The sequence below is a fragment of the Thalassophryne amazonica genome, chromosome 2 (assembly GCF_902500255.1).
Source record: "Thalassophryne amazonica chromosome 2, fThaAma1.1, whole genome shotgun sequence".
NCBI lineage: Eukaryota > Metazoa > Chordata > Actinopteri > Batrachoidiformes > Batrachoididae > Thalassophryne > Thalassophryne amazonica.
Genome location: NC_047104.1, coordinates 11169111 through 11196727, shown reverse-complemented (window position 1 = coordinate 11196727; position 27617 = coordinate 11169111). Strand labels below are relative to the sequence as shown.

The following is a 27617-nucleotide window of genomic DNA, read 5'->3' as shown; positions in this document are numbered from 1 at the left end:
AGGCGTGAAAAACTCACACATGTGCACGAAGGTTCAAGCTTGTCTGATGCAATCACACGTGATTCAAATCCATATGGTTTTTGAAAAAAATAAAAAGGTCCGATACTTTTCTCACAGACCTCGTATGCAGATGTTTCAGTTTTGAAGATGTACTTCTCATAATATTCATGACATCTTGAAATGTCCAAAGCATTCCTAGGTGGATGGATGTGGAAGCCAGTTTAGCTCTTAATATGCAGTGGGAAATTATCCTGGGTTTTACTCTCTTTTTGTCTCATTCAACCAAGAAGCAACCTGAAAAGCTGACAAACGAAGCGCTGCAATTCCTCAAATGGTCACTTGAGGCTGACTCCAAAAGCAAGTCCGTCCTCTAGAACCTTGACAAAAATGTTAAAATGTCCACATTTACAGCAGGAATATGCATGTGTGTAGCTCATTACAACTGTATGACTTTAGGCAGTTTTCAGCAATAACGTTATTCATAATTAGGGGTGTAGTTGATTTTACTAACAGCCAATAACTGGCTGCTGGCTGTGAGCCGCTAAAAGGCCAGTAGCTTCTTTCAGAGTATTTTAATAGAAGTGTGATCTAATATACACTCAACAAAAATATAAACGCAACACTTTTGGTTTTGCTCCCATTTTGTGTGAGATGTACTCAAAGATCTAAAACTTTTTCCACATACACAATATCACCATTTCCCTCAAATATTGTTCACAAACCAGTCTAAATCTGTGATAGTGAGCACTTCTCCTTTGCTGAGATAATCCATCCCACCTCACAGGTGTGCCATATCAAGATGCTGATTAGACACCATGATTAGTGCACAGGTGTGCCTTAGAGTGTCCACAATAAAAGGCCACTCTGAAAGGTGCAGTTTTGTTTTATTGGGGGGGGGGGATACTAGTCAGTATCTGGTGTGACCACCATTTGCCTCATGCAGTGCAACACATCTCCTTCGCATAGAGTTGATCAGGTTGTCAATTGTGGCCTGTGGAATGTTGGTCCACTCCTCTTCAATGGCTGTGCGAAGTTGCTGGATATTGGCAGGAACTGGTACACGCTGTCGTATACGCCGGTCCAGAGCATCCCAAACATGCTCAATGGGTGACATGTCCGGTGAGTATGCCGGCCATGCAAGAACTGGGACATTTTCAGCTTCCAAGAATTGTGTACAGATCCTTGCAACATGGGGCCATGCATTATCCTGCTGCAACATGAGGTGATGTTCTTGGATGTATGGCACAACAATGGGCCTCAGGATCTCGTCACGGTATCTCTGTGCATTCAAAATGCCATCAATAAAATGCACCTGTGTTCTTCGTCCATAACAGACGCCTGCCCATACCATAACCCCACCGCCACCATGGGCCACTCGATCCACAACATTGACATCAGAAAACCGCTCACCCACACGACGCCACACACGCTGTCTGCCATTTGCCCTGAACAGTGTGAACGGGGATTCATCCGTGAAGAGAACACCTCTCCAACGTGCCAAACGCCAGCGAATGTGAGCATTTGCCCACTCAAGTCGGTTACGACGACGAACTGGAGTCAGGTCGAGACCCCGATGAGGATGACGAGCATGCAGATGAGCTTCCCTGAGACGGTTTCTGACAGTTTGTGCAAAAATTCTTTGGTTATGCAAACCGATTGTTTCAGCAGCTGTCCGAGTGGCTGGTCTCAGACGATCTTGGAGGTGAACATGCTGGATGTGGAGGTCCTGGGCTGGTGTGCTTACACGTGGTCTGTGGTTGTGAGGCTGGTTGGATGTACTGCCAAATTCTCTGAAACGCCTTTGGAGACGGCTTATGGTAGAGAAATGAACATTCAATACACGAGCAACAGCTCTATTTGACATTCCTGCTGTCAGCATGCCAATTGCACGCTCCCTCAAATCTTGCGACATCTGTGGCATTGTGCTGTGTGATAAAACTGCACCTTTCAGAGTGGCCTTTTATTGTGGGCAGTCTAAGGCACACCTGTGCACTAATCATGGTGTCTAATCAGCATCTTGATATGGCACACCTGTGAGGTGGGATGGATTATCTCAGCAAAGGAGAAGTGCTCACTATCACAGATTTAGACTGGTTTGTGAACAATATTTGAGGGAAATGGTGATATTGTGTATGTGGAAAAAGTTTTAGATCTTTGAGTTCATCTCATACAAAATGGGAGCAAAACCAAAAGTGTTGCGTTTATATTTTTGTGGAGTGTAGTTTGGTATGTGCTTCACTGTATGGACAGATCATCTGGGAAGTTTGTATTCTTGCATTCTCGATGAGTGAAAGTTAAGAATAATTTAATCACTATAGGTATCAATTGTTGGATAACATTCACTACAGTTCCACAGTTACTAAGTCAGTTTACCACTCTTATTATTATTATTATTGTTATTATTATTATTATTATTATTATTATTATTATTAAAAGCCACCCATAGTTAAAGGCACTGTCGAGTCTGCAATAAGTATGCTGGTTAGTTTAGAGCTGGTTAGCTTGGGAACTTTGAGATAAGTTTGGACTTAATTTGTCATGCCAGTGTTGACTACACTCAACACTTTTAATGCATTAATAGCTTGGCCCAGAATAAGGTGGAGTCAGGCGCTGCCAACATGGTGACATGTCGAGCTTCCAACCACCTGGTCAGAAAACCTATCAGTGATATCACAAAGGGTTTGTCCAGTATATACCCAGTCTGTGGATTTGACTGCAGATGATCCTGGTGAAGATTCCGACTTTAAATGACTTCCTTGACTCAGCCATCAGACGTGGGTGTGTATGTGGTGAATATGCTGAACTTGTAGAGACTTTCACTTATCTCAGCAGTGGCATACATGTCTCAAGGTCCATAGACTTTGACATTGAGTGGCACCTGAGAAGAGTTTATGGAGTCATGAGGTCACTGGATAGAGGTGTTTGGTGACGCCAATATCTTTAGAAGCAAACGAAAGTCCACGACTCTCGGACCCTGGTGTTGCCAGTATGGCTGTGAGACTTGAATGGTAAAGAGCGACCGAAGGCAATGACTGGATGTCTTTGGTGCTAAGTGTCTTCAAAGGATCCTTTGGTACCACTGGAACAATTTTGTATCAAGGAGTGGTTAATGAGGTGTATCACTTGCATTGTATCGGAGTGTCAGCTCTGACATTTTGACCATACAGTATGGCTCATTTCTCTGTGCATGATCTAGCACACAGGTGCCTGAGTGCCGAGGACCCAAGTACCTGGAGAAAACCAAGGGTAGTCCAAATTTCACCGGTCTTCTGCAGACAGATGGCTATTTTGAAGATGTGGGAATGGAACGGTTGTCTCCTTGGGTGGTTACCATTGAGGTCCCGGGGCAATTCCGTGGTGTTCTAGATGCAGCAAAGTGCAGCACCAGTGCACGCTCTCAGACTTGACTTGATCGTGATGCACTCTGGTGTCTGAGCTTTCTCCAGTGGTCCTGAATTCTTTCTGTAGGCATGCAGTGTGTATTTATTATGGGTCCTTCAATATCCCCCTGCAAATTCTTGAAGATGCAAACAATGCTGTTAAAAACACAACTGATTGCACTGACATGACCTCCTTTTGTTTTCGGGCAATAGTCATTTGATTTATGACAGCCAAGCCCACTTGACCTTCTACAGAAGTACGGCAGCAGTGCTCGAGACCCTGAGAGAGAGAGAGAGAGAGAGAGAGAGAGAGGGCAAAAATCACCATCAAACCTCTGCAGCTAAAAACTTGAGCATGCTCTGCCCTATCAAACTAATGATCAATTATTAATATCCACAATCCTCGGCCTTGATGTGGCTGCTAGGATATAGAAAGCAGGCAATTATTTGCTACTGTCTCTTTTGGGTTTTGGCCGACTCCATCTCCGGCCTGCCTCTCCCTCTGCATGCGTTGAGCTCTCCTATAAATATATAACTGATAGTTCCTCTTAGCAAACCGCAAGTTCTTACTGAGGCCTTCTCATTGCAGATATCCAGATCCAGATTAATTTGTAATTAGTCTTGACTTGTTGAGCCTCTGAAAGATAAAGGATTCCAAGTTGCATTTTACGAGCCCCAAACGCCGCAGTTCGCTTCAAAAGAACAAACGCAGTTGCGAATGATAAAAATAGCTTAAGCTCGGTCTTGTTTGTTTTGCGACAAATGCCAGACGCATATGTCTGAATGGCTAAACTAGAAACTAAATGATTTGGTCCACAATAAAACTTGTCATTGTGTCTCTCTGCCTGTTTGTTTGTGTGTAAAATAATAAATAAATGCCTGACAATGCATCAGCTTGGCTCAAGCAGTCCTGGCGTCTTCTCCAGTGTGCAATCGCTGCAAGAAATCACTGTAACGCTCGGAAAAAAAATAGACAAGCAAAATTAAAAGCTGCCTGCCTCACTTTTCTCAGTGTAATTCTGTTAAACACCTCAAACGGGTTTGGTTTAGGCTTCCCCATTTGTTTGGCTCCAAATGTCATATATCCGTCTGCAGATTAAAAATAAATTAGATGAATGGGATAAAGACATATGGGCTTTTATTGTGTGTGTGTGTGTGGGTAGAGCTTTGTATGGGAGCACAAAACACTCCAATACTTTAAGAGGACAGGGGTTGTTGGGTTGGGGGGGGGGGGGGGGCATTCAGTCTATTAATAGTTGAGTCATCAGTGCCTCAATGTTCCGAAATGGCAAATTGTTAGATCCCCAATGGTGATTATTACTTGCTGTCAATGACCTTCATAACAAATTAAAATTGTGCGACTGGGACAGAGCGTGCTCTTTAATAGGCAATATGCATGGGATTGTGTGCGGGTGCTGCGTTGTGCACTCAGATATGTGTTTGTCTGCATGTGCTGTTGTGGCCGGAGGGTGAAGGCGACTAGCCTTTAGAAACCACAACCCCCCCCCCCCCCCCCCCCCGACTGTCATCCTTTAAATCTGTGGCCTTTCTGTCATTCTTCAAGTGTGGGCGCGTCTCTCTTGGTCTTTTTCTCATGTTCGCCTTTGCACACACACACACACACACACACACACACACACACACACACACACACACACACACACACACACACACACACGCTTGTTTAGCTACCTTTGGGAGGACTCTGTCAGTGTAGTTCAGGCTGGGCAGCTGTGTTCCATGAAGGCTCTCAGTCACCACATTAGCAGGTGATTTTATGGACAAGCTCCTCCCCTCAAGTCACTTACATGGTAACTAGTTGTGAAATAAGAATAAACTCTCTTCGGTCTCCATGCACTTTTGTACCAGAGGGACATTTTCATATTTCTTCAAACTATTGCAGGAAGTACCCTGTTTTGTGTGTTCACGCGGCAAGTGGATGTCTTTGGTTCTTGGTCTCTTTTAAAGATCCTCAGGTATCACTGAATTGACTTTGTGTCAATTAGCAGTTATTTATGGAGGTTCAGATGAGGAGCATCACTTGCAGTGTGAAGAAGTATCATTTTGGTCATATGGTGTGCTGCCCTGTGCATGGTCCGGCATGCAGGTCCCTCCATGTTGAGGACCCCTGCAGCTGGAGAAGGTTGATGTTTCACCTGGCTGCGGCAGATAGATGGTTCCTTTTGAGAGATAGGGATGGGTCACTTGTCTGCCTGGGTGGTTGCCATCCTGGAAGCAAGGGAGATTTCATGATGTGATCAATATGGGACCAGCACAAGCTCCCAGACTTGACTTAACTTGACACCACATGGTACTGGGGATGATGTTCTTGGTACACTGTTTTTGTGGAGCTGTTTTAGCTCCTACCTTATGATAGGGAACCTTGCAGCACAATAGGAACCATTAAACAGCTCTCACACCAGGCTGGGTTTCCACAGCAGTATCTCAGCATGGCTCATATGTGTGCCCCAGGCTCAACATGGATCAGCACAAATTGTGAAAAGTCAGTTAATCTTGTCCATTTTGAATCAATCAATCAATTTCAATCAATTTTTTTATATATTAAAAAATTTGTTGAAAATTTTCGAGAGCTCACGCAAACTTCTAGCAATGTTTCAGGCTCAACTCTGTGTCCAACTTTTACATCAAGTATTAAAAAAATTTCCCTAAAACATTAAGAGCTGAGGATGGAGTGGGTACCAAGTTCACCTGGATTTACATCTAGTTCCACCAGGCCTGCACCAAGCCACCCTGATCCAAGAGGGGGTGTGCCAGGGTTGCTTGGTGTCCAACACACTCCATGGAAAGGAAAAAAAAATAGACCTTTTTTGACTCTTGCTGAGTGGTGTGCCTGATCACTGGGATTTGGCACCAAATGGTGCCAGAGAAGAACTCCTTGGGGAAAACCAGCAAAGCTGTGCTAAGTTGTAACTCAACCCAAATGGTGTAACACTTGGCCAAACGTGAAAACTGCTTTAGTGACGTAAGTCTATTTTCCCATCAAGTTCCTTCCGGTCATGCAAATGCAATTAGAAAGAAAGCCCATGTAGCTCCATAGTTCTTGGGGCAGCTCAATCAAAGGATCAGTCCTTGACTGAAGCAATTTGAATTGCTTGAGCCTAAATCACCTTATTGCACCATGTTACCCTCACCTGAGCTTGGCAAGATCCCTCACCATAAAACCCTCAGGTACCATCATTGAGAGCAGTACTTTGCTAGATGATCTCCAAAAAATAAATAAATAAAATGGCTGTTACAGAGGTGACAACAAGATAACAAAAGAGTTATAGGGGAAAAAAAATGAGATGAAGAGCATGACCAAAGGTGGCAAGTGGCCTTGACCATCAAACCAGCATCCAGTTTCATTGGTACCACTTTTGTCTGATTTTAGTCCACATGTTCCAGAGGTTTTTAGCAGTCTGTCCAGCTGTATTAGATTGAGAGGTCCTTCTCTAGTGCCCAGGCAGTCTTGTGATACAAGTCCTGGTCCATCGCTCTGCAGGTTTCCACAAATCCTTAGGGTCTCAAAGTTTGGATCTCCCAACTGTGATTGAAAAGCTTAGAAAGATATGTGATTTAACCCTCTGGGGTCCGAGGGTATTTTTTGGACAGTTCACTTGCCTGGCATAAATATTTTATTATTGCTGTTAACAGCTCTCCCTGCATCCCACAATCAAGTTTTATGTCTCTTTTTTTCAGGACAACCTGTGCTTTCAGAATATATATGTTTTTGTTGTGTTTTATAAGTGTAATAAAGGTTTACAATCAAATATAGGCAAGGAAAAAACAAAGCAAAAAATAATTGTCCACACACATTTATTCAAAACACACAACAAACTATAATAAACAACTGTTTTGACACTTTATAAAGGTAACTTGAGGTCTTGTGTGGAAGACTGTACAACAAAAAGGTTCAAACAATAAACACAAATGCAGATTTTGAACAATATATACATAATGGTCTATGTGTTTTGTTGTCCATTGATATGGTAAACAGTGCTTTATGCAGAGAAAGCAACAGAGGCTCTCTGTGTGCTTTCACTGATCGCTGCGTGTAATGGTGCCGGGCGCACTGGATGTACTCATTGGAGCACCAAGGGGGCTATTCAAACAGGCCAACTAGTAACATATCACTCCTAAAAAGATCTTTGGCTTTTCACGTGAGGTAAATCTGCCCTACGATTGGATTTTGGAAAACCATGTGACGGTGAACTAATTCCGATTGGACACTCACATTGCGCACATCATGACACAGCTTCTATGAGGAGTACAAAGATGGCCGATGGCTGGCTTGAAAGTCAGCAGAGTTAACTTTTCAGCAAAAAAAGAGTAAGTTTCTATCTCATATCATTCAAAAGTTATTTATAATTTAGTAAAGCTTGGTCTTAGCCGTCGTATATGACGGCGTTGGCCCCAGAGGGTTAATGTAGCATGTGGATCTTAACACTGCAGATTTTGATAATATGCTCCTTCTGCAAGTGATACTGGATGAGATTTAAGTTTCACTTTGATGCACCTGCACCATGTGTTTGTTGAGAATCTTTGCTCTTTCTTTGTGATGATGGAGATGTGAGTTGAAGATGGAATTTGCAAAACAGTATGGACCGTCTTTGTCAAAGGGGTAGAACGATCTTCACCAAGCGCCATGAACATTCCACAACACAATTCATAACCTCAAAAATCACTCAAACGTAAATGCATTTAATTTAATCATATAATCATATACTCCCTGCAGGAGTCCTTTGATAAAGTGAATACGAGCCAAAACATCCTCACTTTGCAAAAATGTCCTCAACATCAAACCAGCACTTGCAAAGAAATATAAACTTTACACACATGCAGGATGTTTGCAGCTACAGTATAAATCTTTTGATTTTATTTTCTGAGACACTGGACATAGAAGAGGAAAACGCTACACGTCCTTGCTCCCTGGGATTTACGACCTGACCGGGCTATGGTGGGAGTGACAGCCATCTTCACACTCGCCCACACACACACACACACACACACACACACACACACACACACACACACACACACACACACACACACACACACACACTCGTGTTGGATATATGCATCACATGCAGCAGATTTACCCACTGTAGTTGTCTCTCTACAGTGGCCTTGTTAAAAGTGCTCATTGCCCCTTGTGGTAATATATGTCTTTAAGAGCACATTTTTGCTCCCGAGGAATCGATCACTGTACAGTCACCAGCCGATAATTACTCCACCTTAATATGCACCCTTAATGAGGCTTAATTGATTCATTTTCATTGATGGAGAATAACGCCACTAATGGCTGCAGCGTGCAGAGCATTGATGCCACGTACAGTGTCGACTTAGAGGAGTGCCAGGTGGATCGAGGATGGGACAGAAGCGCCGCCACTGTAGCTGAGCTTGATGATTGGCCTATTGTGTTTGCTGCTGATTTAGAATGCACTGGAATGAATAGCAAATCAATGGTGGCTTACAGAGGAGTTCTAATTTATTTAGTAGATAGGGGGCAGCACGAGAGGCTGGTTGTCATTTTTGTCAGTGTCAATCCATACAACCCCCCCCCCCCCCCCCCAACAACTGTAGACCATTCATTCAGCAAAGTTTAACAAATCAACAATTATTAAGATGTTATTTTTAACATAGAAACATAAAATACCGTTTATCAGGGGAGGTGATGGTCTAGTGGTTAAGGCATTGGGCTTGAGACCAGAAGATCCTTAGTTCAAATCCCTGCCTGACTGGAAAATCATTAAGAGCCCTTGGGCAAGGTCTTGAATCCCCTATTGCTCCCGGTGTGTAGTGAGCGCCTTGTATGGCAGCACCCTGACATTGGGGTGAATGTGAGGCATAAATGTAAAGCGCTTTGAGCATCTGATGCAGATGGAAAAGCGCTATATAAATGCAGTCCATTTACCATTCCATTTATCAAGATGATAATACAAACCTTTTATAGGAAAAAAAAATGTTCAAATTGGGTTTGTTTTTCAAGTTTACTCTTTGTTATTAGACATATTTTGGACATGTAACACACACACACATGCAAGGTTGGGTAGGATTACTTTGAAAGAATACATGTGGATTACATGTATGTATGTACATACATTTGGATTACTTGTAATCTGATTACTTTTGGATTACATTTCAAAGTAATCCTACCCAACCTTGCACACATGCATATGTATCTCAGACATGAAACAAACAGAGTCCACAAGTCCCCTTGGACAGGACACCAGTCCATCTCAGATTACTTCCGAAGCACGCCTGGCACCCATTTTACAGTTGGGTGGACTGAGACAATGCAGATTGTCTTGTACAAGGACACAGGCAGGTAACACAAAAGGGATTCAAACCCATGTTCACAAATTGACAGGACAGCTCCTTATCCACTGAGTTACCTGCTCTACAGTGATTGACTGATTTATTGATTACAAGCAATAGTGGCTTCTACTGGCCATCAAGACATTGCAGTTAGTAAAAAGTAGGGATAGACCATTAATCGGTTGGGCTGATAATCGGCACTGGCCGATAATCCCTCTGGGTGCTCTTTAGGGACAGACTGATAATCGGCTGGGGGCAATTATCGGCCAATGCCAATAACTGGCATAGCCGATAGCCTATAATTGGCTGAACGATTATTGGTCTATCCCTAGTAAAAAGGCTTCACAAGTAAATTGTTAAGCCAGTCTATGTTTCTTCATTTTGTATGTTAAAAGATGCAAAAATGGCCCACAATAGGGCATTTGCTGCTCCACATCTGTATCTATCAGAATCCAAAATTTCAGAGCTGAATATATGGTAAAAGGATTTTAAACAAGTAAATTACAGACATCTTTGGACCTAATGACTGAATTATTTTTTTATGATTGTGCTGCTAGTGGCAGAGCAAATCCTTTATTTGTTTTTATTTTTGTTTTTGTTTTTTGGTTTTGTGGACTGGGTTGCAAACCAACAGAGTAAGCATGTTTTTCATAAGAAGCTTGGTAATTTCTTTAATGTAGCACACAACTTTATTAATAAAAGAGATGACATTTTTCCACCATTTTTGTTGTTGTTGTAGTCATTTGTTTTTCTTTTCTTGGAAATGAGCATGTATAAAATTCAAATTTGGTCAATTTCTCAAAGAAAAATATTAAAAATAAATATGTAAATAGATTAATACAGACACATTAATATTAGGCATCCTTGTAAAACGCTTTGGAAAATAGCATGACATAATTGTAGTACATGATTAAGACAGTACCACATAACTCTATGGCAAAATAATCAAACTAGTAATAAAAGATGTTACCTCCCAGCTCACTGGATTGGTTTTCACTGTCGCCATGAAAATTCAGTAGATATGTCTTATATATTATATTCCAAATCTAAGGTGAAACTATGCAAGTATACTAAGGTATATCTAACTATCTAAAAAGGAACAGTAAAATATAGAGTAGAGTAGAAAAGAGTAGAGTAGAGCCACTTAGGTCCCTGGTCTTGAAAACCAGGGATGGTAGGTTGAAAAGCTTTTTTAGCCCATGGGAACTCTCCCTACCCTCCCAAGCAGCTCAAGAAAAAAAAAAATATATATATTCAAATTCACGATCTGGTGCATAAAGGTCAGATGTGGGGGCGCTGTTTTGCATTTGAACATTTATGACATCTGCTTAATGTCAACACCTGTCTGTTTTGTTTTGTTTTTTTGTTTTTTTCCTTCACTTCCCACACACTCAGATTTGAGTGAATGCTGCATGTGGGACTCTGCTGCCCCTTTGGACAAACACGTGCACTGCAGGATGTGGCGACAGGAGTTGTGGTTGTGTGGACTTTCCTCTCAGTCTACGGAGAGCAAACAGTGTCCCCGGAAAAGAGACAGAAACCCAGTCATCCCTCACTAATGGCAACCGCACCGCTTCCTGCCAGTGCAGACTGAGAGGGGGCATGATGCATATAAACCCTGATTATTATAATATTACACACGTGCACACGCCTGCGCACAAAGTGCGTATGCACAAATGCACACATTAATAATTGCACTTGTCTCTGTCTCCTAAAAGGTTCCCACCTCTGTCCTCTTCTGCCTTTGTGCTCTTGTGCACACAGGCAGACAGCGGTGACAATCCAAGTGCGCACAGACTCTCGGAGAAACACGTCGTCTCCGCGGGGCTATGATCACCCTGCTAGAATGATAAAGTTAGTGAGACATCAGTGCTCCCGCAGACGTTTGTATTTGTGTCTTTTTCCAATGCTCTTTGAAGCCTGAAACAGGCTTGAGAGGGAGGAGGGGGGAAACAAAGGTGGGCCGGTGCCAGGGAGAAACTTATGGCACCATTCCTCTTCCCCTAGCTGGGCAGAGGCATAGCCTTTACTGACAACCAGAGCCACCTTCTGTCATGCTGTTGGGGGAGGGGCAGAACTACAGTGATACCAAGGGGCAACGTAATGGTTAAAAAAAAATAACGGAATAAAAATACAGGCAGCAAAAACTATCCTGAACAGGGGAGATTCAAGCATCTCCAACAATTGTAGCAGAGGCGGAAGAAGAAAATTTCACCTGGGGGCTGAATGAAGGGGCCTGAGGTGCCACTAATCGAGACGGTTGAAGTCACGGGCCCGTCAAAGAGGACAATGTCTCGGCCAATTTTTTTGTCTCTGTCACAAGGTGCATTCTGTGTTTTTTATTATATTTATTTTTTTTAATTTCATTTTCTTGTATATTGTGTTTGTAATTTAATGGCACTGCCCCACTCTTCTGCTTCTGTCTCCTATTTAGTCATAAAAATTCAATGTAAAATTCAATTCATTAAATACAGTTTTCCACAAGATGCAAATTCCTCGGATTTGCTTTTCTTTTCTTGAATAATCAACACAGATTAATTAAGTCAACAATGGAGAACTTTCAAATCCAGTTTCACTTAATTTCATTCATTGAAAAAAAAAAAAAAGGTCCCTTCGGCTGCTCCCTTGTTTGCACTCGGGGTCGCCACAGCAAATCCAAGGTGGATCTGCATGTTGAATTGGCACAGGTTTTACGCCGGATGCCCTTCCTGACGCAATTCCACATTACATGGAGAAATGTGGCAGGAGTGGGATTTGAACCCAGAGCCTTCTGAACTGAAACCAAGCACATTAACCACTTGGCCACCACCCCTACAATTTCATTCATTGAAATCATTAATGAAAATGTATATTTTATGACAAGACATTTGCCAAAAAAAGTAGATCTTAGAAAATCAACACCAATAAATACCAGTGTGAATAATAAATATTCAGACTGTTGACCATGGGGGAATCAAACCATAAAACAGCAATAACGAATTAAATTTTTGATCAAAACCTCAGTCAAAAAGCCAGTCGGCAAAAACAATGTACTGTAAGAATATTCTGAAAATGTAAATAAATGCAAAAATGGGATCATGCATGTTTGATTTTAATTACAATGTTTTTTTATCTCTTTGAATATGTTCATTTACTCATTCACTTCACACAACAGTATCCTGGGCATGTGTCCTGACCTAGCAGAGGTCAGGGCCTGTATAGGACTTTTCTTCTTCTTAAACTGTTTCAGATATACAGTACGCAGATTAATTTAGTTGTGTAATCGATACATCAAGCCCAACCCCAGTTCAGACCTGACAGCTATCACCGAAGGCACGTCTCAAGTTGATGCATCATGTCCAATGAGTTGGACTGCTGGTAACTCATTAACTAACTAACCAACTAACCAATGAGCTGTCACCAATGCCCCCATGCCCCCACTTCCCACCCCAAATTTTGTGATGCCAATCATGAAATAATTTCACAATCCTGTCACAAAATCAGTTACATTTTTTTATATACTAATATATTAAATCACTTTTCCTGATGCCATCACAAACTGGCTTGATATCAGGTTGATAACTGACAGTACATTCCCTTTGTTTGCAAATATTATCAGTCTATAACGTTTTATTCTGGTAGTGACCATGCTAACTAGCAGGGAAAGTAGCCTGAAGTAGCAACCGCATTTGCCTCAGCAAGAAACTAGCATAGCTAATTAGCATGTAGATAGCTCAATTTTTTATTTAACAAGCAAATAAAGTGTTCCTTCTTTGTGTGTTTATCAGATAGCATTAGCCTACCTGCACTAATGATTTTATTTAGTATTTTAGTCTTGTAGGTGTAGAATGTGTGTGGCAATTAGCTACATGATGACAAAGTTAAAGCTGCTCAGCCAGCAGGGTCTTTAGCCCTTTTCAAAACATCCAAATTTGTTTATATATATATATATATATATACACATACAAGGTTGGGTAGGATTACTTTGAAATGTAATCCAAAAGTAATCAGATTACAAGTAATCCAAATGTATGTACATACATACATGTAATCAATCAATCAATCAATCAATTTTTTTTTTATATAGCGCCAAATCACAACAAACAGTTGCCCCAAGGCGCTTTATATTGTAAGGCAAGGCCATACAATAATGATGTAAAACCCCAACGGTCAAAACGACCCCCTGTGAGCAAGCACTTGGCTACAGTGGGAAGGAAAAACTCCCTTTTAACAGGAAGAAACCTCCAGCAGAACCAGGCTCAGGGAGGGGCAGTCTTCTGCTGGGACTGGTTGGGGCTGAGGGAGAGAACCAGGAAAAAGACATGCTGTGGAGGGGAGCAGAGATCGATCACTAATGATTAAATGCAGAGTGGTGCATACAGAGCAAAAAGAGAAAGAAACAGTGCATCATGGGAACCCCCCAGCAGTCTAATCCACATGTATTCTTTCTTCTTTCAAAGTAATCCTACCCAACCTTGTATATATATTGCATTACTTTACAGCAATGGTCTTCAGTTGCAGAAATGATCACAGTGAGGCCATCACTGTTTTTCCTTCAAGGAAGTGCAATTTTCTACAATGGAATCTGCTACGTTTTATTACCCCAGTTTAAAAAAAAAGCAAGAACTATTCCTCCTCCTCCTGTACCCCCCCCCCCCACCTTCCTGTTTCTTCTTTTTCTCCCCCCGCCACAACTCGCTTTTAGTGCAGGCATTCACTAATAAATATAAATGTTTGTGATTAGCATCTCTGCGGCACAGGTGCATGTTTGTTGCGAGGGGAGGCTTGTTCATTAATTTTCAGCCGTGGAAAGTGCAGTGCGCCATGAACGCAGAGTCCAAATCTCACACGCTGATAAATGAACGCACAGATTGTTAATGTACCATTGTAAGGCTGCTGCCTCCGCCGGCTTTTGGGGGGTGTGGAGGGCCTGCTGCCAAAAACAGGGCTACGAGCACACGCACACATAGTGCCAGTCCGAGAGGTGTGGCAGGAGGTCTCTCTGCATCAGAACAAGTGCCAAAACAGTAATGGTTAACGTAGAACCGGGGATGTATAGAAAGGTGCCTCCTGCCGTGAGGCCACCAGATTCTTTTGTCTCATTACATGACTGGTATCTGCAGAATCCCACATCCTGGTCTACGTCTATGTTGGTTTATTTGGCCTTACAGGACAAAAAGGCACTAAATGCAACATTTTTGGATTTTGAAGTGGTCACGTGGACAACAGAGGGCTCTAATCCTCGCCACTCTGCAAAGTGTCATTTAACAATCACGGTGATGACCTTAATCATGATTTCAGATCTGGATTAACTCTCCGTCTGCACGGCCAGATTCCTTTCGGGTGTGTGGACACATGTTTGCGTCGTCAAAAATCACAACATACTGTATATTTTAACTAGATAATGCGTATTAAATCGAAAAACCCGCTCCCAATATGTTTTTTCAGAGATACGGCGGCGAACGTAGCGCTCACAGGGGGAGCAAAAAGTACTGAGGAAGAGCAAACAAAGAAAAATAAATAAAATCTGCCTGAAAATGGGTTGTTTTTCAGGAGCTGCAAAAATGTTTTATTAGGGGATTGCTGAACACCTGCCTTAAAATGTCGTTTCAACATCTCCCGAATGCCATTTTGCTTAATTGACTTGGAAATGGCCCAAATGTATTGCTGAATGCGGTCTAATTAATATTAATAATAAATGCCATTATTAACATCAAAGAACATCTGGTGCCCCTGTTTACCCCGCCGCCTTATATGTAACACATTCTGTTGCTGTTTTCATCTCACAAACATTGCAGGGGTAAACAACAACTCACATTCGCCTTATTTTCTGATTTTGTAGTTTTATTTTTATTTTGTACATTTTATTTGTTCTCCCGTCTTATTTTTGTTGATCGATGAGGTCAGCGGTGAAAATACAAGTGTGATGTGAAAATTTGGAGCACACTTCTTCTTTTCTGCACCCCCCCCCCTTCCACTCCACTTCTTCTTCTTCTTGGTCTAGACCTGGTTGCCATAATACCTCTGAGAGTTCCCAAGTCCCCAGTGTACTCTGATCCCCCCAAATAAATAAATAAATAAAGGAGTAAAATAAAAATAAAAAAAAAGCATCTGCCGGCTCGGAGAGTCTTACATTAGGAGTTGCACGATGCCCATAAATCACAGACCAAATAACTTTAATCTAAAATTTCATTAAGTAGTCCTTGTCAGGTAGTAAAAGGAGGGGGGTAATGCAGTGGTGTTTAATGATAATTGGTGTTTGGTTAATAAATTCTGCGAGTTCAGATTACGTTCTAGCAGTGGCTGGGATGCTAGCATCAGCAGTGTAACTAAACCTCAAATTGATTAACTCGCATGAACCAGACGTTCACAAAGATGGCAGTGGTCCAAATCAAAAAAAGAAAAAGAAAAAAAAGGAGAGGGAAGGGGGGGTATCGTGCAGAGAGGGAGGGAGGGAGGGAGAGAGAGAGAGAGAGAGAGAGAGAGAGAGAGAGAGGAGAGAGAGAGAGAGAGAGAGAGGGAGAGAGAGAGAGAAAGCGAGCATCAGGCCGGATGGTGTTGTGTTGCTCTGGTGTAAGGAAATCAAGTCCCCCCGGGCGCATTTTTAAAAGCCTAATGCCTTTCAAATGATGTCATCACATTTTACTCTTTCTCTCTTTCTCTCTCACCCAATCTTTCTTAATATCTTTCCCCTTTTCAAACTGTTTCCGTCGATCCCCCCCAACCCCAATCAGTTATTTGGCTACGGGGAGAGGCCGGCGGGCTAACGCGAGTCACGTGTCACATTAGAATAATGGCCAAGCAAGAAGCAAAACATCTTGCGTTTTTATGACTGATGTACCCCCCCCCCCCACCCCACCCCCTTTACTTTTATTTCCTGAAAGTGATATCATACTAATCAAAACCACAGAACGTTTAGAGTGCAAAGTGTGATTGAAAGCGCACCATTAAGGATCTGGCAACATCGTCTACGCGCAGTCATTCATCCGCTTTATTTTTGTTGTTGTTGGGTGTTTTTTTTTAAATTCTCCATTAATGGGAAATGGGTGTGGTTGATATAAAGGCTACATGCCCTTTCCCAGGGGCGCTACACGTGCACGTGGCGTGCACCAGGAGTGCGCCACTCCTTATCAATTTATATATTTGTCAGTCAGTCACGGATGGTGCGCTGGTGGCGTGTTCCCCGCGGTAGATGGGGATCGATTGCTTCCATGCAAGATTCCAATGACGCGGCCGTGAGGGAGGTGTCACGTACACACTGACACACTCACCGACAGTTAGTCATAGGGGAAGTGTGTGTGTGTGTGTGTGTGTGTGTGTGTGCAGCAGACAGCAGGCAGAGTGACTGATACTCAGCCTGCCTCCCAGATGGCTTGCTCAACTCTGCTCCAATCTGATCTCAGAGCCTTTGTTCTGGCATGTTCCATTACGCCGCCATGACACCAGTAAAAGCAGAGGGGAGAGGAGCTGGTCTCAGATCAGATACAGCTGAATTATACATGCATTTCTCCTTCGTCTTCTTCTTTTTCTGTGTGATATTCTGGTATGAGCATGGTTGCAGTCTAGCCTCTTTTTTTCATTCTCGGGTTTAGACGCGACCAACACGTTCATTGATAACAGATGAGTGATTTTGAATGGCTGAATTTGAGCGATGATGGAAGAGTCAGTCAAGAGTTACAGCGTGAATGTTCTTTAAATGATGGGAGAGAGGAATAAAACAACAGCAACAAAAACAAAGATATATCAAAGTTTCCACCCTGCAGCAGACTGGTTTCCTGTTCAGGGTGTTTGTTCCCCACCGCTCACCCTGTCACTGTTGGACTGGACAGTAAGGCCCCATTCAGCTCATGCCGGGTAGGTTTTTTTTTTTTTCCTGAATCTGAACAGTAGTATTCGAAGTTAAACTGGAATATTTTTAAATCAGTTATCATCTATTTTTGATTTGAGTGTTATCCACCGAGGTCTGAACACAAATGTGACAAGAATTCGGAGAGCTCATGGATCATAACATCAAACTTCCTCAATACGTTCAGGCACTCACAGCATCCTCACTGTGGCACTGTTCAGCACACACACACACACACACACACACACACACACACACACACACACGCATTCTCAATTTCAGATCTGCACACACACACGCACACACACACACTCTCAGTTTCAGATCTGCACACATACACACACACACACACACTCTCTCAATTTCAGATCTGTACACACACACACACAATCTCAATTTCAGATCTGCACACACACACATCCATGCATTCATGTCCACATTTGCACACATGCATGTGTCCCCCCCCCACACACATACACTCTCTACACATACACTCACATGCTCTCACATCCAGATCTACACACACACACACACACACACACACACACACATGCTCTCACATCCAGATCTACAAACACACACACATGCTCTCACATCCAGATCTACACTCACTCACACACACACACACACACACACACACACACCACACACACCTGTGCTCTCATGCCCAGATCTATACACACGCACACACACACACGTTCTCACATCCAGACCTACACACATGCACGCATGCACGCACGCACACAAGCACACTCGCACACATACCCACACACACACTCACATCCAGGTCCACACACACACGGATGCACACACACCCCATGTTCTCATGTCCAGATACACACACACCTGTGCTGTCATGACCAGATCCACACACACACACACACACACACACACACACACACACACACACACACACACATGCGCGCACACACGCACACACACACACACACACACACATCCCGTTTGAGTCTGAGGTGATATAGGAAATGAGTGAGATGCAAGAAACAGTCAAAGTTTCAAAATATCTCATTTTAATCTCACTGCCTTGATCGGTTGGAGAAACTTACATTCGACTTCATTACCAATGAACAAGCAGGTTATGCTTTTTGTCTTTTTCTGGTGCTTTTCTGACTGTTGAATCAGTGTCGTAAAGCTTCACAGACTATTTTCACTCGTTCCTTAAGATGCTGCATGTTGAATCTGTTTGGCAAATCCTAATTTTTGTTTCGCATTTAAACCTGAAGTGCTAACATGCGCAAATATACGAAAGCAAAGTCTCCCCTGTGACAGTCCCTTTAACAGTCTCTGTCTTTGCATAAAAAGAAGGAAGCTGGCAAAGAAAAATCAATAGACGGAGGATAGTTACAGCTGGGTGTCAACAGGCGATCGAGAGCCTGTCCCCACATTACGCACCCAGCTGTGAACGATGACGCTTAATATATGGGGTGACCTTCAAAATGTCATAAATGTGTCGTGCAATAAAGTGTCAATATTTGTGGTTATATGGAGCAAGATGACTTTTACAGTAATTGGAACAGCCGCATTAAAAGCTGAAGATCAGTCAACTGATTAAAGACAGGCGTGCCAGACTCACAGCGAGTGTCCTGGAATGACGTGCACATATGGTCACCTATAGACATGCACAGGACCCATAATGAAATCTCTATGACAGGTTATTTTTTATTTGTGTGTGTGTGTGTGTGTGTGTGTGTGTGTGTGTGTGTGTGTGTGTGTGTGTGTGTGTGTGTGTGTGTGTGTGTGTGTGTGTGTGTGTGTGTGTGTGTGTGTGTGCACTGTGTGCTTTTGATCCTCATGCAGAAGTGTGGTCTGCTGTTTGTCCTGGTTCTAAGCTGTGTTTTGGATTTTTTAATTTTAGCCCCATCTGGGGCAGGCAGGTGGGCCAGTGTCTGTTACACGATCTGGGGAATCGTTGCCAAAAAGGGATCTGTACAGTAGACTGCTCAAAATATGTTTATGAGCAGGCGACTATGGCTACAGTATGGTGCTTCACTGGACCAAGTACTGAGGGAATTGGGTTTTCTTTCTTTATTTATTTTCTGTCTACAGCCCCCCCCTCCCCTTTTTTTTAAATGCATTCAAATGAAAATGTAAATGAATGGGGAGCCCACTCAGATGATGTGTTCACATAGGACTGAAATTATTCAGTAAATTATATTTTCATGTGTGATGTTTAACATGCAGGTGGTGTTTAGTGTCATTTGCATTGGAATAAACAAACTGTATCATGAATGTTACAATATCCTTCATGATATCTACAATTTTCTTGGAATTGTAGCTTCGTTTTTAAGCATTTTAATGAGGTTGAGCATATTTTTCTGACCTTTGACACTCCAGAGTGATAATAAAACAATGAAAAATTATTTTAAAAAATGATAAATAATCAATCTGAGGTTGTCATCCTGATAAAATGACCACACAATGCTGAAAAACAAAAACACATTACTTTAAGAAGCTTTAAGGGGGGGGGGCATTTGTGAGACTTGTAACGTTGCTATCCCAATTTTTGAAGTTGTCTACTTCAGTGATAACGTGCTATTTATCATAAATTGAGGCATGTTGAACTCAAATATGACAATAAAAATGATAAATGTACTGTATTTATAGAGTTTTCCATCTGAATCAAAAGGTCAAAGCACTTTACAATGATGCCTCACATTCACCCATTCAGACACACACACACACACACACACACACACAATCCAATATCAGGGTGCTGCCATGATAAATAATCAATCTAAGGTTGTCATCCTGATAAAATGACCATACAATGCTGAAAAACAAAAACACATTACTTTAAGAAGCTTTAACGAGGTAAAAAAAAAAACATTTGTGAAACTTGTAACGTTGGTATCCCAATTTTTTGAAGTTGTCTACTTCAGTGATAACGTGCTATTTATCATAAATTGAGGCATGTTGAAATCAAATATGACAATAAAAATGATAAATGCACTGTATTTATGCAGAGTTTTCCATCTGAATCAAAAGATCAAAGCACTTTACAATGATGCCTCACATTCACCTATTCAGACACACACACACACACACACACACACACACACACACACACACACACACACACACACACACACATAATCCAATGTCAGGGTGCTGCCATGCAAGATGCTCACGACACACTGGGAGCAACTGGGGAATAAGGACTTTGCCCAAAGAATCTTAGTGATTTACCAGTGTGTTTGGGGTTTGAACCGAGGATCCTCTGGTTTCAAGCCCAATACTTAACCATGAGACCATCACCTCCACAGTGGTTGATTGGCTACTATTTTTAAGATATTTAATTGTTTTTACATCTACATAATTATATTGTGTTGATAGTACAATTTTCATGAAAAATTATATACATACCTCTTTTCATGTTTCTCTGATTATTTATATCATAATAGTTCACCTCATAATATGTCAACAAAAGGGTTATATATTAAGCCTTAGTCACATAGTAGCAGCATATCCTAAAAATTAGAGCCAATCAACAATTTCAAACATCATTTTCATTCTCAGTGGTGCAAAAATAGCAAAGTTTGAGTGATATTTATTTTGGAAGCATTTGGGCTGTAGACCAGCCTTATTGAACAGGGGAAATGCATGTTTTAAAAGCTTAATTATGATGAAAAAAAAAAAATCCTCCTTCACCATATCGCAAAAACATGATTTATTATGCCATGACTTGATTTTGTTGTGAAAGTGCCACTTTCTTCTTCTTTGTTGTTGTTTGTTTTAACTCTGGTAGTAGTACGGTCATTTTCAGGAAAAACTGGCATGTTATTCCTGAAATATGACGTTTCCCCCACTGTGATATAATAATGTTTCTACTGAGGAATGAAAGATTTTTTTTTAAACCATTTAATGTTTCTAGCTTTCCAAAAATATGTACTTATTGTCATTTCAAATCCACAAATCACTTCTCTGCTAATGAGAACAAAATAACTTTAAATTTTGCACACTGATTATCGATAAAGAAATATAAGCATAAATATTATCCAGTATGTTAAAAATGAGAATAACAATGTTTTTTTTAATTAAATTGTTATTATGTATCGTGCTGTGACATGATTTGTATATGATTTTGAGCTACACAAATAAATCAATGCAAATCTTAAATCGCCTGCAATCTTTCATCATTGCTGATCAGTTGACATTTTCAAAGTCAACTTGTTTATGCTGTGAGTCCTAGTTTGCTCAAAACTAAACTAAACTAGTCTCTTTAGTTGCCATTTCTATGACTTTTATTATCACAAAGTGAACATAAATCACGTGCAAAGCATGTTGGTTTAAAAGTAGAGCTCCTCTTTTTGCTTGCTTGTGTGCAGAATTAAAGCGCAGCGTTGCCTGGCGCTCGTCGCAGCAGCTGGTATTTAGTATCCGCGAATTGTAACAGACTTACATTTAGGTTGCCTTTCAGTTTCAGTTGTGATAAATAGCCTTCAGCCTGATAGCAGCGCTGCTGAATGGAGTCGTGCGTTTCGTGTCAGTGTGGAAGAGGACTTGCTGACTTGGGTTTTTCCATTCTGCAAAGCTTATTTGACTCCCGATAGAGGCGGGGTGGAATCGGGTGGGGAGTGAAAGAAAATAAAAGATTAGGCAACTCTTAAAAAAATTGTCCTTATTGTGTGGCCTGGGTTGCCTAAGTGGGTTGCTCGATTTTGATTCTGTTTCTTTCTTTTTGGCTCCCTCCTCCCTCATGCACGTACCAAATTTTGTGCCAGCCTTGGAGAATAGAAATAACACTTTTAACTCTGTTTGTACTTTTGCCACATACGTTGTAATTGGCGAAATTATTTAACAATTCAGTTTATCTCAGCCATGAATAGCCTTTTTGATTTATTAGAATACGTACAGTGCATTCAGAAAATTTTGCTCAAGTGCATCCTGTTTCCACTGATCATCTTTGAGATGTTTCTGCAGCTTAATTGGAGTCCACCTGGGGTAAATTCCGTTGACTGGACATGATTTCGAAAGGCACACACCAGTCTACATATAACATCTCACAGTTGACAGTGCATGTCAGAGCACAAACCAAGCATGAAGTCAAAGGAATTGTCTGTAGACCTCTGAGACAGGATTGTCTCTAGGCACAAATCTGGGCAAGGTCCTAGTGAGCACAGTGGCCTCCATCATCCCTAAATGGGAGAAGTTTGGATCCACCAGAACTCTTCGTAGAGCTGGCCTTCCATCTAAACCGAGCTATCAAAGCAGAAGAGCCTTTGGCAGGGAGGCGATCAAGAACCCAATGGTCACTCTCTCAGAGCTCCAGCATTCCTCTGTGGAGAGAGGAGAACCATCCAGAAGGACAACCATCTCTGCAGCAATCCACCAATCAGATCTGTATGGTAGAGTGGCCAGACGGAAGCTACTACTTAGTAAAAGGCGCATGGCAGCCCGCCTGGAGTTTGTCAAAAGACACCTGGAGGACTCTCAGTCCATAAGAAACAAAATTCTATGGTCTGATGAGACAAAGATTGAACACTTTGGTTTGAATGTCAGGCGTCATGTTTGGAGGAAACCAGGCACCATCCCTACAGTGAAGCATGGTGGTGGCAGCAGCATGCTGTGGGGATGTTTTTCAGCAGCAGGAACTGGGAGTCTAGTCAGGATTGAGGGAAAGATGAATGCAGCAATATACCGAGACATCCTGGATGGAAACCTGCTCCAAAGCGCTCTTGACCTCAGACTGGGGCAACGGTTGATATTTCAGCAGGACAATGACCCTAAGCACACGGCCAAGATATCAAAGGAGTGGCTTCAGAACAACTCTGTGAATGTCCTTGAGTGGGCCAGCCAGAGCCCAGGCCTGAATCCGAAGGAACATCTCTAGAGAGATCTGAAAATGGCTGTGCACCAACGCTCCCCATCCAACCCAATGAAGCTTGAGATGTGCTGCAAAGAGGACTGGGCAAAATTGCCCAAAAATAGGTGCGCCAAGCTTGTGACATCCTATTCAAAAAGTCTTGATGCTGTAATTGCTGCTAATGGTGCGTCAACAAAGTCCTCAGACCCTGATCGTCTGGGATTTCCTAGTCATTGCATTAGGCTAATGATCTGCGAAGGACCGTGGGCTTGTCAGCGTGCAGCTATATTCCCACGTTAAATGAACATATACATAGGCATGTCTGGATCAACCCTGGATGTAGATTTTCTCATTGTCCATGATAGCCTCTAGTAATCCATCAAGAGATGATCTTTCTCACACCTGACAGATTGCCACAATGATAGAGAGAGAATAGGAGAGGGCTTAATACGGATCCCTGTGGTATTCCATATTTTACTGGAACAACATTCAAGTGATGTTATACAAGACCTGGAATACTGATGTGCTTTCAAACTTTTCCTTTTTTACTGAGTGTGTCATGTAAAATACTGTTACAAGACATGATGAGCCAATTCATAGCCATCGCTGGTTTGTGTGATGCACCTTGTGATTTTGCGTCACTGTGAATCTCCTTGTCAAGTTTCAGTGCAGTTGAACATTTACTGAGATATTTGTGCAGATTACGTGAAGGAAATTATGCTATCATTTGTGTGAATCCATGAATATCAGTGATTTACATTGTAATTTAGGTCCAAAATGCATTCATGAACGAGATAAAAACTGTAAAAAAAACAAAACAAAAATGTGATACAGAATTAACATTCGAGCTTTCTGACCATACAACATTTCATGACCCCTCTCCATCTTTCATACGACGTACATTGACATCTGCAGACCTTTCCGACCACATTGTGGAATGTTGTGGGAATATTTCCCGTCAGTACCTTGTGCCTATAAAACAAATGCAGCGCTGTGCCTTTCCCCTTTAATTCCTTTAAACACTTCAAAGGTTGAATTTGTGTTGAAACAGTGGAATAGAAAAAGATCAACATGCAGATATAAAACTCCAAATAAAAAGAGAGCGCAGTCATGATATTGTTTTTACTCTGTGCCGTCTGATTTGATACTGAACCTTCTACACAGTGACGTCCATCAAAACCGACTGAAACGAGAAAAGATATTTTTAATTTAACTGCTTCAACATAAGACAAGAAACATCAAGCATTTGTTGTGTGTCCCTTATTGATTTTTTTGGTCTGCGTGTTGTTTTGTGTTGCTCGGGCCTTTAAAGGCGGTACCAAATGGTGACTGTCAGCACATCACAGGGTCTCATAACCAGCCGCACAACAAGGCCGCCATGTACAATGTGATGCTGACACGCTCACCTCGGATACGCTGCTGTCAACACATTCCCAGGCTGTCGTCGCCCCGTTCACATTCAGACGCCAATTGTGTTGATAACAGACTGCTGTTGCGCTAAGCTGAGCTCATCATCGTTTTTGGTTGCGTCTGGAAGTGGCAGAGGGCGGGGTCAAACCTGTTATCACCCTATCATATCTCTGACAGCTACCTGTCAAAATCAGGTCGCGAGAACAGGCAGGAGGAGATCCTGCGATGCTGACATAGACAGTTCCCTCTTCTTTTTTTGTTTCCGTCTTATTTGGCATTGTTCGTATTCAGTGCGGTGTTTCCGCTTGGTAAGAATGATGATGGAGAGGATAAAAGAAAAAAAAAATGGAGAAGGCAGGTGGTGATGGAGCGCACACGTGGGGCGGGTGGGGGGGGGGGGGGGGGGGGGGGGGTCACAATGGTGGTGTTTCTGACAAAAGTGAAAAGCTTCCAAACTGTCAGCATCCTGTCACAGAGGAGAGTGGCAAGGCCCCTGAACCCGGGTGATACGTTTGACTTTGTGTGGCATTCAGGAAAATCGGGGCAATCACAGGCAAGACACGGGGGGCCAAAAAAAAAAAGAAAGAAAAAAAGAAAGTGTTTTGTTGTGATGTGCAGAGGGCTGGTTTGAAGTGACACTCAACACACCTTCCATTTGTCTCTCCCTCCTTTGTGTTGTCTGTGCGTGTTGTGCGCTCCAGATGTTGGGGAGGACCTGGTGAAGGCAGCAGGCAGTGTTCAGCCGTCGCTGTCCCAGCATCGTGAGCGCAGTCTGGCTTCCTCCTCCAAGGACTGTCCCTACTGTGGCAAGTCCTTCCGCACCTCCCATCATCTCAAAGTCCATCTGCGGATACACACAGGTCAGTCCACCCGCACGTTTTAACAGCAACGGAACATTTACTCACCTGAACGCAACACGTTCCTCCTGCAGACACGCTCACTGGTCAGCAAGCCCACATCTGATATTTAGTACTTGTTAGTTTTTTTAATTAGTCAACAAACTCATGAGTTCTTCAAAATGTTTACAATATTACGCTGAGATGTGAAAATGGGCCGGTTTTCTGTCTGGGTGGTTGTCATCCAGGAGCAAACAGCAATGACAGAAAGTGGAAAAGTAAAACATTAAAACAAAAGGATAATGGGGAAAGTGACAGAATGATTCAAGGCAAAAAAAAAAAAAAAAAAGAGAAATGGAGAGGAAAAAATAAGTAGGAAAAACTAAAAAAAATGGAAATAAAGACAAAGATAGAATGAGAAAATGAGGTGATGGAAAAGACAAACATGGAAAGAAAAAATGAGACAGAAAGAAAAATTAGACAGAAAAAACAGTCTTTTTCAGAAAGTAGGAATCAAAGACAAAACAGATGAAACGGAGAAGAAAATAAATGATGTGGGAAAGGCAAAAAGACAAAGAATGACAAAATTAAAGCGTAAAGAGAAAGAAGGAAGTGTGAACTAAAAATATGATTAAAAAAATAAAAAGAAATAAAACTGCTGTGACAGATTGGCGCCCTGTGACTGCTGGGATAGGCTCCGCCCCCCTGGAGCCTTAATGGAAGTAAGCAGTTGAAGACCTGTGAGTGTGATTTAACTGATTATAAAAGACACAGAATAAGTGATGGAACAAGTCAAAAAGAAATAAAGAATAGAAAAAGACTAAAACACATAGAAAGAGAGAAAATAAAGTTATGGAACAAGGGAAAAAGAAATAAAGAATAGAAAAAGACTAAAACACATAGAAAGAGAGAAAATAAAGTTATGGAACAAGGGAAAAAGAAATAAAGAATAGAAAAAGACTAAAACACATAGAAGAGAGAAAATAAAGTTTATGGAACAAGGGAAAAAGAAATAAAGAATAGAAAAAGACTAAAACACATAGAAAGAGAGAAAATGAAGTTATGGAACAAGGGAAAAAGAATAAAGAATAAAAGACTAAAACACATAGAAAGAGAGAAAATAAAGTTATGGAACAAGGGAAAAAGAAATAAAGAATAGAAAAAGACTAAAACACATAGAAGAGAGAAAATAAGTTATGGAACAAGGAAAAAGAAATAAAGAATAGAAAAAGACTAAAACATAGAAAGAGAAAATAAAGTTAGGAACAAGGGAAAAGAAATAAAGAATAGAAAAAGACTAAAACACATAGAAAGAGAGAAAATAAAGTTATGGAACAAGGGAAAAAAAAAAAAAATAGAAAAGACTAAAACACATAGAAAGAGAAAATAAAGTTATGGAACAAGGGAAAAAAAATAAAGAAAAAAGACTAAAACACATAGAAAGAGAGAAATAAAGTTATGGAACAAGGGAAAAAAAATAAAGAATAGAAAAAGACTAAAACCATAGAAAGAGAGAAAATAAAGTTATGGAACAAGGGAAAAAAATAAAGATAGAAAAAGACTAAAACACATAGAAAGAGAGAAAATAAAGTTATGGAACAAGGGAAAAAGAAATAAAGAATAGAAAAAGACTAAAACACATAGAGATAAAGTTTATGGAACAAGGGAAAAAGAAATAAAGAATAGAAAAAACTAAACACATAGAAAGAGAGAAAATAAAGTTATGGAACAAGGGAAAAGAAATAAAGAATAGAAAAAGACTAAAACACATAGAAAGAGAAAATAAAGTTATGGAACAAGGGAAAAAGAAATAAGAATAGAAAAACTAAACACATAGAAGAGAGAAAATAAAGTTATGGAACAAGGAAAAAAGAAATAAAGAATAGAAAAAACTAAAACACATAGAAAGAGAGAAAATAAAGTTATGGAACAAGGGAAAAAAGAAATAAAGAATAGAAAAAACTAAAACACATAGAAAGAGAGAAAATAAAGTTATGGAACAAGGGAAAAAATAAAGAATAGAA

The 27617-nt window shown here is 41.3% G+C and overlaps 1 protein-coding gene across 1 annotated transcript in view; it reads left to right on the top strand.

The window, feature by feature from the left end:
• The window catches only part of znf536 (zinc finger protein 536), a 740368-nt gene that overhangs the window by 461108 nt on the left and 251643 nt on the right, over nt 1–27617 (top strand). The window contains exon 6 of the mRNA XM_034160487.1: nt 25459–25617. Within this exon, the coding sequence (XP_034016378.1) occupies nt 25459–25617 (159 nt within the window). The remainder of the gene's footprint in view (nt 1–25458; nt 25618–27617) is intronic.